This window comes from Camelus ferus, chromosome 10 (genome assembly GCF_009834535.1).
Source record: "Camelus ferus isolate YT-003-E chromosome 10, BCGSAC_Cfer_1.0, whole genome shotgun sequence".
Taxonomy (NCBI): Eukaryota; Metazoa; Chordata; class Mammalia; order Artiodactyla; family Camelidae; genus Camelus; species Camelus ferus.
The window spans coordinates 32,505,292-32,517,337 of record NC_045705.1 but is presented as its reverse complement, the minus strand read 5'-3'; the positions used below and the strand labels follow the sequence as shown (position 1 = coordinate 32,517,337).

The following is a 12,046-nucleotide window of genomic DNA, read 5'->3' as shown; positions in this document are numbered from 1 at the left end:
TAGTAATAATAGTTTATTAAACACAAGAAGGTAAATGAATCAAGCTTTCTCTTTCTGACATTTCTTATAATTCTTTCCCAATCAACTGGAAATGTGGCTTTGATATGTTCTACCAGGTCCCTGGTCAATTCTGGAAAGTCAGTTTGATTCTGAGTCCTGTTCAGGCCGCCATAGCCTTTAGAGATCAGTGAAATTATGTTCGAATAGAAACACAGACATGGTCTCAAATACACATACATGTATCCGAAGCAAGGACATCACTGTGTTTTTGTTAGAACTCAGGACTCTGCAACCAAGACTGCCTAAACTTGAATTCTATCTTCTTCCTTTTTTGACTGTGCAGCTTTGGGCCAGGAACCTGAACTCTGTGTGACTATCTTTCCATTTTTGGAAAATAAATAAGACCCAACTCACTGTTTGGTTTTAAAGACTAAACATATTAATATTTATAAAACACTTATAGCAATACCCTGTGATAATAAGTACTATGTAATTGTTTGCCATATAAGTGTTTGTTATATATAATTAAAAAATAATTCATCGAGCTCTCAAAAATTTGCGTCTTTAAGTAAGAAGGAAAAGCCTGATTAGGTTTCTACTACCTGCCGGGCACTTAATCACGTAGTGTTACTTGTTGCAATAAAACAAATCTCAGAGTTGGGTAAGATTTCACCTCTGGGCCTCAACTTTTCATAAATTGTGTAAGGTCACATAATTAGTATTATGAAAATTCTAAATGCAAATGAAAGTCTTTCTGAATTTTGTTTTCTTAACCACTATGAGTATTATAGAGTATCTGGACTTAAAAATGTCATTATTGGATTTTTTAAAATATAAGTGAAATAACATGGTTTATAAGAAACTGTGTTTTAAAATAAATAACTGATACATTTGCATATTTGTTCAAATAGAAATAACCTTTGTTTATAATGTCATTTATTCAATCACCCTTGTAGGATCATGATAGGAAAATATTAGTGATTTGACATGCTTTAATTATTTTAACATTTCATAAAAAATAGTTAAATTAGTGATTTAGTATTATCTTATTATTTTACCATTTTAGAAGGAGATGCTGACAGTTACAGTCGCTATATAAAATGCTGTTTGAGGTTTGCAGTACAAGGGGATTATTTCTTCTTCTGAGATTAATTTGTAAATAACTCATTTATGCTGCCATGAGGTGCTTTTCAAATCTTGTGAACTGAATGAATTCTCAACTTTTTAAAGCAGGTTTGACAGAGAAGCATGGTGCTTCTATTTACCACACTGTGTCTTGTGAGTGTATATTTGTATAGACAGATGTCCACACACATCCTCTCACATATCATGTACGGGGCCCACAGGCGCAGCATAGCCAGTCTCTCTTACAGGCAAAGGAGTTCAGACCTATAGAATCTTAATGCCTCACTGAGGAACACCACTTTTCTGGACTTTCATTTTATCTTTTTCCTTCATAATATTTATAACAGCAATGCTTAAACACTAATTGAATCGAAGTTTACACTTCTTTACACAATTTTAAAAGCTAGGGAAAAAAGGGTGACTCACAAGATGTCATCCAAAAACTAGATTTAAATTAATCTTTTAATTAGAAAACAATTTGAAAGATATGTGAGCCTGAATCTGGCACAACAAACGGGCCTTTCATGTCGTACTGGACGCTGGAGAAGAAAGTAAAGGGAAAAAGTGACCACGTTTGGGGCAGAGTTTCTCCACCTTCATCATCTCTTCACTTATTTTGTTAAAACTAAGATTTAACAAAATTAAACTCAAATCTTGTGGGTTTTTTTCTAGTTTTTAGCTACATGTTTATTAATAAATTACATAAACTGTTTTGGATCTCTTTATTTTTAAAATATCTATCTCAGTAGGTTGTTATAAAAATTAACTGAGACTGTCTATTTAAAGCATTTCATTCAGCTCCAGACACACAGAAAGACATTCAATAGATGGTAGCTTTATTTTTACTTTGAAAAGTTTGAAACTAAATAAATGCATAATTTATTAATGCAATTTTTACTAAACGTAACAAAAGCAGCTTAATTTTTTTTCAAGAAAAAATATGCTTATTTTAATAGCAGAAATGAAGGATTCAAAATTCAGTTTAAAATATGTTTGTAAATAGATAAACAACAAGTTTATACTGTATAACACAGGGAACTATATACAATATCTTGTAGTAACTTACGGTGAAAAAGAATATGAAAACAAATATGTGTATGCTCATGTATGACTGAAGCATTGTGCTGTACACCAGAAACTGACACAACATTGTAAACTGACTATACGTCAATAAAAATACATTAATAATATGTTTATAAACACACACAAAAAGAAATTAAAAAGAGTTAAATTGCTTTAAAGATTACGATAAAATAACTTGTTAGCTTTTATATTTTCATTTTGTTGATTCTAAAATAAAGCATATAATGTTGGCAACTATTTCTGGAAAGGAAAAAAAAAGACTACTACCTGAAACCAAATAAAAGAGTAATGTTGATGTAATAAAAAAGTTGATGTAATAACAATGCTATAAATAATTAACATTGCTCATTAGGTGTGAGTCAACATATATGAAGTGCTTGCCCTTTGCTAGGAGCTGTGTGATGCCTTTTATATTTGTAAGCTTATTGAACCTTCACAATTAGTCCAAGACAAAGGGAATTATTACATCCTTTTGCTGATGAAAAAACTAAAAAACAGAACTGTGAACTAATTTACCCAAGATAACAGCTATTACTTGGAAAAGCTAAAATTGCTAGCCAAACTGTGTGAATGAAGATCCACGTTCCTAATCACACACTTACACAGAACAGGCAATGATTTAAAATGGTGTGAAATGGCTCCAATGGACTAAACTGACACAGCATAAGTGTCACCGAGTGTTCAATGTCAGGCTGCCCTTGTAGCTGAGTTGCAGGAAGCGGAGTGCTAGGAAGATTGTCTAGAGTGTTAAAACCAAATATCCTTGCTCTTAAGCTTCAACATGCTTTCAAGACTATCTGTGCAGCACGCTTGAAACATAAGATACCAGATGTTGATTTACCATTTCAGTACAACGCAGATTTCTCAATAGATGACACGGAATTCAGATAAAGCCTCTCTTTTCCAATACTGCTTCTTTAATGAGGAAGAGGGTGTTGTGGTCAAACAGGATTAAGATCTCTCTCTGTCTCTCTCTCTTTTTTTCTCTCCCCTTTTATAATTCAGTAAATCATAATTTACAAAATGTGTTTCATGTGGAAATCACTAAGAATGAAACAGTGGGTGAGACATATTCTGAATGGATCTGAGCCCTGGAAGTGAGGAAGTTGGTTCATTTATCAGCATGGTGACTCTAAATGAGCCACAATTCCAAGTCTTCTGATGCCATCCTGTCCAATGATTTTTCAGTTACTTGACAGCCAAACACAACTTCTCTGTAATTCTTTTCAGTGCACTTTTTACTTCCTGATTCCTCAAGCTATAGATCAATGGGTTTAACATGGGAATCACCACCACATAAAACACCAAGGCAAACTTATCTGTGTTCAGAGAATGGCTTGACTTGGGCAGTAGGTACATAAAAATGATTGTCCCATAAAATATGGTGATGGAGGTCAGATGGGAAGCACAGGTGGAAAAGGCTTTCTGACTTTCTTCAGCAGAACGGATCCTCAGGATGGCAAGGAGGATGAAGACATAGGAAATGATCACGACCAGTAGAGAGCACAGCGTATTGAACCCAGCGATGACTAACAACATCAGCTCTTTGACCTGAGTGTCAGAACAGGCCAGCGCAACCAAGGGCACGTCATCACAGTAGAAGTGGTTGACCATATTGGAGCCACAAAAAGACAACTGGAATGTCGCCACTGTCTGTACGAGACCCACACTGAACCCATAAACATACATGCTAGCGATGATTCGGTTACAGTTTTTTAGGCATGAGAATGACGTAGAGTAAAGGGCTGCAGATGGCCGCATACCTATCATATGCAATGACTGAGAGCAAATACTGCTCACAAACTGCAAATGTGATGAAGCAGCACACCTGAAGGGTGCATGCATAAAATGTTATGCTTTTAACATCACGTAGGAAATTCACCAAGGTGTTGGGGGTAACAGAGGATGTAAAAGAAAAATCAACAAAAGCCAGGTGGCTGAGAAAAAAATACATGGGTGTGTGAAGCTGAGGACTGACTTGTATTAGCACAATCAAACCAAGATTACCCACGACACTAGCTAAATAGATTACCAGGAATACACCAAAGAAAATGGCTTGAAGCTCTGGATTATCTGTGAGTCCCAAGAGGATAAAGTCAGACACTGCTGAATAATTGCCTTTTGCCATGGTACTGATTTTCAAATATTTTTACAATAAAACCCCCAGAGCACACATTCTGAGTATTCCTGTCTCCCTTGGCAATAATCAAGCAGGTATTAGAAGCTGGTTCTGACCCACCATGATCTTATGATGAATGTGTTCAGAGGAGAATCTTCACGTTAGCTCTGGCAATGGAAATAAAAGCGAAAATAAACCAGTGGGACCTAATTAAACTTAAAAGCTTTTGCACAGCAAAAAAAAACCATAAGCAAAAAGAAAAGACAATATTTGCAAAGAATGTGACTGACAAGGGCTAACTTCCAGAATGTAAAAACAGCTCATACAACAACAATAAAACAAACAACCCAATCAGAAAATGGGCAGAAGGCCTAAACAGACATTTCTGCAATGAAGACATACAGATGGCTAATAGGCCTGTGAAAAGATGCTCAATATCTTTAATTATCAGAGAAATGCAGAACAAAACTATCATAAGGTATCACCTCACATCTGTCAGAATGGCCATCATTACAGTGTCCGCAAATGATAAATGTTGGAGAGACTGTGGACACTGTTGGTGGGAATGTAGATTGGTGCAGCCACTATGGAAAACAGTATGGAGATTTCTTAAAAAACTAAAAATAGACTTACAGTATGATCCAGCAATCCCATCCCTGGGCATATATCCGGAGAAAATTCAAATTCAAAGGTATATTTGCACCCCAGTGTTCATAGCAGCATTATTTACAAGGGCCAAGTCAAGACATAGAAGCAAACTAAATGTCCATTGACAGGTGACTGGATAAAGAAAATGTGGTATATGTATGTACAATAGAATACTACTCAGCCATTAAAAAAGAATGAAATAATGTCATTCAAAACAACAAGGATGGACCTAGAGATTATCATATTAAATGAAGTAAGTCAGAGAAAGACAAATACCATATGATACAACTTACATGTGGAATCTTAAAAAATGAGGCAAATGAACTTATTTACAAAACAGAGACAGACTCATAGACATATAGAAAACAAACTTGCAGTTATGGGGAAGGGAAGGAGAGTGGGGAGATAAATTAGGAGTTTGGGGTTAGAAGATACTAACTACTATGTATAAAACAGATAAAACAAAGTCCTACTGTATAGCACAGGGAAATATTCAAAATCTTGTAATAAACTATGATGGAAAAGAATCTGAAAAGTAACATATATATATATGACTGAATCCCTATGGTGCACAACAGAAATTAACACAGTATTGTAAATTAACTACACTTCATTTTAAAAAAAATGACAATATGTCTTCTTAGATTCTTGACCTTGGGATCGGGGGCCCTGCCATCATTCCACTTGCAAGTCCCACTCCATGGCTCTATTTGAAAAAAATGATTTAAATGGCAATAGAGCAAACGCTAAATATCTAAAATTAATTTTTTTAATGACCATAATTTTCTGCCCTTTCTTTCACCTCATTTATAACACTTCAACTTTTTATGTATCTACTCACTGCACTGGTATAGTTAAATAAAACTAGGTCGGTATTTTAAGCAAAATAATACAAAATAATTTTGGTAGAGGATACATATACATATGATTATACTGTATGCTAGACCAGCACTTTAAATTAATGATGTCTCTCCCTACACTATATGAATATATACATAATGAGTGTCTTTTCCCAATATATTTATTAATTACAAAGGAGAAAAATTAATTAAATATGAAAAGACTAGCTAACAAAGGTGTCCATCAGACTGATCAAATTAAATGATAGATGATACCCACTGTTGGTAAAGGCATGGGAACGTGATGTAGGCTTACACGTCCAATAGAGGCATAATTGTTGTCAACTTTCTGGAGGGTAGTGTAAGTGTAAGCTTCAAAATTATTTAAAATAGTCCTGCCCCTTGACATAATGACTTCAACTCTAGAAACTTAGGAAAGTCATGAAAAGTATGCAAGTGTCTGAATTGTTCTGGTTTTACTTGCTCCAAAACAGGAAGTTGTCTAGGTATATTCTAATAGTTGTTTAGATCTTACATGGCTCTCCAGTAAGTTAGTAAATGGCAACTATAAAAGCTGAAGTAGGTCTACATTTATTGATACTGAAAAGCGTTCATGATATAATCAAGTTAAAAAAGCAGCATGCTAAACAGGTTATACAGTGTTAAATAATTCCTGTATATTCACATCATATGTAATGACCTAGAGATATGCATGCAAACAGAAAAACGCTCACATTGTATGTGTCAAATGATACCAGTTGTTCTGTCTATGAGGTGATACTGTGGTCCTTCTTCCTGTTCTTCTTAATCAGTCTTCACAGTCTGTGCTGTACTCTGTGTCCACACACTTGATGTCAGTGTCACATGTATATTTCTGTCTTGCATTCCATGTGTATGAATATTGACAGTTTAAGTTTTCATATTGTTATTGCTATAACTTGTGCTTATCTGGTGCCCGTATGGATGTCTGAAGTATTTTGAATTATTTACCACTAAAATGCACCTCATAATCTCACCTTTTGGGGGGAAATGTCTCATTGTGATATGTTTCTTAGGTAGATTCATAGGTTAAGAAATTTGAACTACTTTGGTAATTGAAAGCAGTCATCCTCAAAAAGGACAAAATCAATTTACAAAATCACCACATTTCAGGTGAAAATCATGACAATTTTTTCTTTTATATTCATAGTTCTGTACCATATCTTCAGTTTTCACCTGAAATTCTTAAATTTTACTGTAGATAGATTTCTAAATGTTCATCATATTCAAATAAGGAGTAGGAAATCTGAAAACTATTAATTCAAAAATCTTTTACTCTTAAATGTTTTTTATCCATTGTCTTTTTTGATCTTACGACAATAAAATTAGTAGTTGGTATTATTTTCACCTTCTTACTGATGAAGAAACTAAGGTATACAGAAGTGAAAAAAATTGCCAGAGATCTTTTTTTGACCTGGGAAATGTCAGACCCAGCAGGATTTTAGATGCCAAGCAATCTAGGCCCTTTCCCAGAAGAGCTGTGATGCAGTGACTGCTCCAGCCTGCCAAGATGGGAGGTCAAGGACAGTAATGACAGGCATCCGGTATCTAGAGGACAGACTCAAAACCTGCTGCAGGGGCTTTGGGAGAAAACTGGGAGCCACTGAAATGGTCCAATAGTAGGCAAATGTGTTTAAATAAATAATGAAAAAATTAATGTTTGAGAAACATGGATTAAGCTAGTCCTGTGTTCTGTGAGCAGTGAAAATATATGTTAAATCTCCCCTCTCTAGCTGTTAGTAGCAGCTTTGTAGTCTTTGTCATTAAGCATTCAAATGGCATATATATATTAATACCCATATATATTAAAATGATATGCATGAGTTGCAAACTCAAAATCAATTTCTATGTAACTGAAAATTATAAAATTATTACATTTATTTGAAATGCATACAGGCGCATCTCTATCTCTGTCTCTCCATCTGTGTATCTACCTGTCCATATCACAGTTATCAGTTGTGTAGGGTAACCCCCATGTATAAATTGCTCCCTCAAGTTTATTAGTAGAGTTGGGACAAGAACTCAGGTCTTTAGACTCAGAGAAGGAAGGGAGATGATAGGCATGCACCTGCCATTTATTATTACCTTTTGTATGTTGTTTAAGAGTTTAAAAGTCTCCAAGTTTTGTAGTATTGTCCTTATTTAATTGGTAACTAACCTGGTGAGAGCCCACACCTAGTACAGTGCCCTCCTTGGACTACAAGGCGTACGTTCTTCTCCCAAGGATGCATTGCCTAATGGGTTCACTGTGTTCTAAGAAGCTATTCCTTACCCAGTAATGACCAACTTACCCAAGATCTGCCCAGTATAACTGTACATAATCCTTGCTACTGGCAAGATGGTCTATGATGTTTCAATTATTTTGAGTGTGTTTATTTAGAATGTATGATGCCTCTGGGATTCTACCTTGAATTACACTGAATTACATTATTATTATTATTAATTTTTAGACAGTTGGAAAAAATATAATGAGGTCTCATAGGCTTAAAAAAAAAAAGCAGTTCACTTGAGAATTAGTCTTTAGAGACTAAACCAGACTTTAGGTCATGTTAAAGCAGTGATATTGAAAAAGTTACAATACAATACTGTTCTCTTGAATAAAGAGAATTTGTTAAATATATCAATATGGAGCAGTTTTATATTGTCATATTTTCTGAAGAAACTAGCAAATCAAGAAAAATTATTTGTGCTATGCATCTTTTTGTTTTCACATGGGATATTGTTAATAAAGCTGGAGACTTCTGAACTGGGGATATTGGACGGGTGGAGAGGCTGAACTTTTGTCCTATACTGGTTATATAAACAGATAATAGCTTTCATGCAATTCTTCATTTGAGAAACAGGAAATCTGGAATAAATTCTTATGGAGCAGCTAATTAATTATTTTTAATGCATTTTCATTTGAAAAGTAAGAGAATGGACATAACTTCTTATGTTTACTCTTATGTATGAAATCTCATTCTAAGTAAAAATCTTCAGAGAATTTTATTGTACAGTGAACAGATATGTAAAAATCACATATGAGGAACAGGCATTCTAATATTTTTAAGAGAAAAAAACGTGAAGGAAATTTCATTTTTATTTATTCAAGTCACTTTCTTAACTTCATGAACATAAAAACCTGGTTTCCATTGATGATCGCTTTTTTCAAGGCATCCTTCACCTCCTTGTTCCTAAGGCTGTAGATTAAAGGGTTCAACATGGGAACGATCACCGTGTAGAAGACAGAGGCCATCTTGTCTGTGTCCAGGGAATGGTGAGAGCTTGGCTGTAAGTACATGAAGATGAGGGACCCGTAGAATATGGTGACTGCCAGTATGTGGGAGCTACACGTGGAGAAAGCCTTGCGTCTCCCCTCAGCTGAGCGCATCCTCAGGATGGCAGAGATGATGTACACGTAGGAGACAAAGACAACCAGGAGGGAAGAAATGAACATGATACCAGCACAGACAAAGATCCACAGCTGCTTGGTGTGAGTGTCTGAGCACGTCAGCCTGAGGAGAGGCATGTCATCACAGTAGAAATGGTTAAGGATGTTGGAGTGGCAATAGGAGAGGTGAAAGGTGAGGAGGGTATGGAACAGGCGACCAAAAAGCTGTAGCTGTAGGGGGCAGCCACAAGCTGGATGCAGTTTCTTGGGGACATCACAGCCATATAGAGGAGAGGTTTACAAATGGCCACATAGCGGTCATAGGCCATGGAAGCCAGGAGCAGACACTCAGCTGTCAGGCAAGCCAGGAAACAGCCTAATTGAGCAGCACGTGCATTGAAGGAGATCACGTTCTGTTGGTACAAGAAGTTCCCCAGCATCTTGGGTGCGATGACAGAAGCATAACAGAAATCAACAAAGGCCAGGTTGCTAAGAAAGAAGTACATTGGTGTGTGGAGTCTCACATCCATTCTAATGACCAGGATCAGACCCAGGTTGCCTACTACTGTGAAGAGGTAGATGGATAAGAAGAGCACAAAGAGGGGCATCTTCAACTCCTGACGATCCGTGAGGCCCGCGAGAATGAACTCTGTCACCTGCGTGCAGTTGATCTGGGTCATGCGTCTTCAGTATGTCTGCTTAAAGAGAGGAGAATTAAAGCAGCTGAATTAAATTAAATTTGAATTGTAATATCCTTTAAAGCCACTTCATTTTTAACAGGAAAATGCTAATATTAAAATCATTAGCATCCTTGGAGCCAGGGGATGGGACAAAGATCAAAAAGAAATCTTTTGTAGGAAAGGCACATTGTGTTTCCCGAAGTCGATTGCGTTTAACGTTAAGAGCTGTGGGACATGATTCAGTCCACACTGGCTCTCTTTTCAAAGCTCTTGACTTTATATTATTCAAATTTTGCCATCAATATTTCAAAATTTTGAACTATTGTTTTTCCAAAAAAAAAAATCCTAACATTGATAATATAAAGGAAATTGAATCTTCTGCAGTGACATTACCCAGACAGACTTGCCCGTGTGATACAAACTCCACATTGCTGCAATGCTATATTCAACTGTTGTATAACATTACTTATTGCCAAGAAGTCACCATACATGACTACAGAATCTTCATAATTGTGTTAATGCAAATGCTGGAAATAGGTAACTTTACGAAAGATGCTAACGCATGCTTTACAGGCTGTTTATTTACTTTGTTTCTTATGTGCCCATTCTACAGATGGAGAAAGAAGTCTGAGAGATTAAGCACCTGCAGTATACTCAGGCAGCCAGTCTCTAGCACAGCTGGGATTCAAACTTGTGTTTTTCTGAGGCAGCAACCCACCCACTATTAAGTTCTCAATACTCCCGATTTGTTCTGTTGGTGCATTGCCTAGATTTCACCAAGCGTTTATTGATATTGTGAAGGAAAAACCAGTTTGGTCTAACAAGATAACTCACAAGTCTAGGAATGTGAAGGAGAGGCTGGGCTGGTCTAACAAGATAACTCACAAATTTAAGTATCGGAATACTGATCTGAGTTCTGCTGGACTAACTTGTAAATCTAAGTTAATTAGTGTTGGTTTGTGGTTTATTTTTTTTTGCTAGCCAGCTGGATTTTCAAAGAGATATATCTGGCTTTGGAATGTTGGTTTGCTGCCTCCCCGCCTCCACTTTTGTGATAATAATGCTGCTAAAGCTGTTCCATGCCTATTGGCCTAATACCCCAAGCTTGTACTTTACCCTATAAAACCTCATACGCACATCTTGAAAGTGCTCAGAGCTTCGGAGCAGAAGCCCCTCTGAGCCCACCGGCGTAATACATCTGAGTACTCCAACCCTCCGAGTGGTGCTTGTTTCTTGGCTGGCCTGTCGTTTCCGTAACAATATAATGTTTCACAGACATCTTTCTATGTAAAGCATCAACTGAACTGATCAAATTCAGTGAAAACCTTCAAATTTTAAAAACATTTTGCTTAGTTAAAATAAAAGTGATATTTACTTTCTAATAGAATTATATCAATGTACATGGCTCCAAACTAAAAACATACAGATTTGGATTATTTTTATATTAATTTTCATGTTTTTACTGTAGTATTTTTGTGAAAGAATTTCAATCTAAAGTGAAACTGGAAGATAGAAAGTGGAAAATCTCACATATATGCCCTCAGGCAAACAAAAGGTAAGGACTGATGAGGAGTGACAGGCTGATTTCCCTTAAATGCTTGATGTACCGAACACTGAAATTTATCCAAGAATCTCTCTGCATCATTGAGCCCATAAACTTGCTGCTTGGACTTGTGAAAAATTCAGAAACAGCCAGAGCAAAGTAAATGAATAGTAACTGGTAGAAGTTTACCATGAACACATCAAGGATGGTCTCTGTTTTTTTGTTTTTGTTTTTAATTTAAGTTTAAATTTAATTTTTTTGGAGAGGGCACCCTGATATGAACTATGTTTCTTTTAACTGACTCTGATTGAACTCCCCCTTGTTTATATCCACTCCATAAACACAGCCTACCCTAAGCCCTCAATGGATTTGTTTGCAGCTTGCTAGAGTTTATGTTTCCCAAATTACAGCTCAAACTATTCCCAAACCAACTCATTTTGTACAATTTTAAGCTTACCTCAGTTTCTCTCTTTTTTTTAGGTTGACATTTGAAATGGATTATCTTCATTCATTTTACCTATCCTTATGGTCTGATGTTCGTAATTAAAATATAAACCTCAATATAAGCTTTAATTTAGGACAGAATAAGATAACTAGAAA

General features: G+C 35.9%; 2 protein-coding genes across 2 annotated transcripts; both read right to left on the bottom strand.

The window, feature by feature from the left end:
- Nucleotides 1-3,280: 3,280 nt before the first annotated feature.
- Nucleotides 3,281-4,537, bottom strand: LOC102505162 (olfactory receptor 5AL1-like). The gene is given in 2 exon segments (XM_014552471.2): nucleotides 3,281-3,919; nucleotides 3,921-4,537. Coding segments are annotated over 2 exon segments (939 nt in total). The 5' UTR covers nucleotides 4,337-4,537; the 3' UTR covers nucleotides 3,281-3,396.
- Nucleotides 4,538-8,944: 4,407 nt separating this feature from the next.
- LOC102503882 (olfactory receptor 8U9-like) lies at nucleotides 8,945-9,903 on the bottom strand. Its single transcript, XM_014552472.2, is given in 2 exon segments — nucleotides 8,945-9,438; nucleotides 9,441-9,903. Coding segments are annotated over 2 exon segments (957 nt in total).
- Between the last annotated feature and the right edge of the window lie 2,143 nt (nucleotides 9,904-12,046).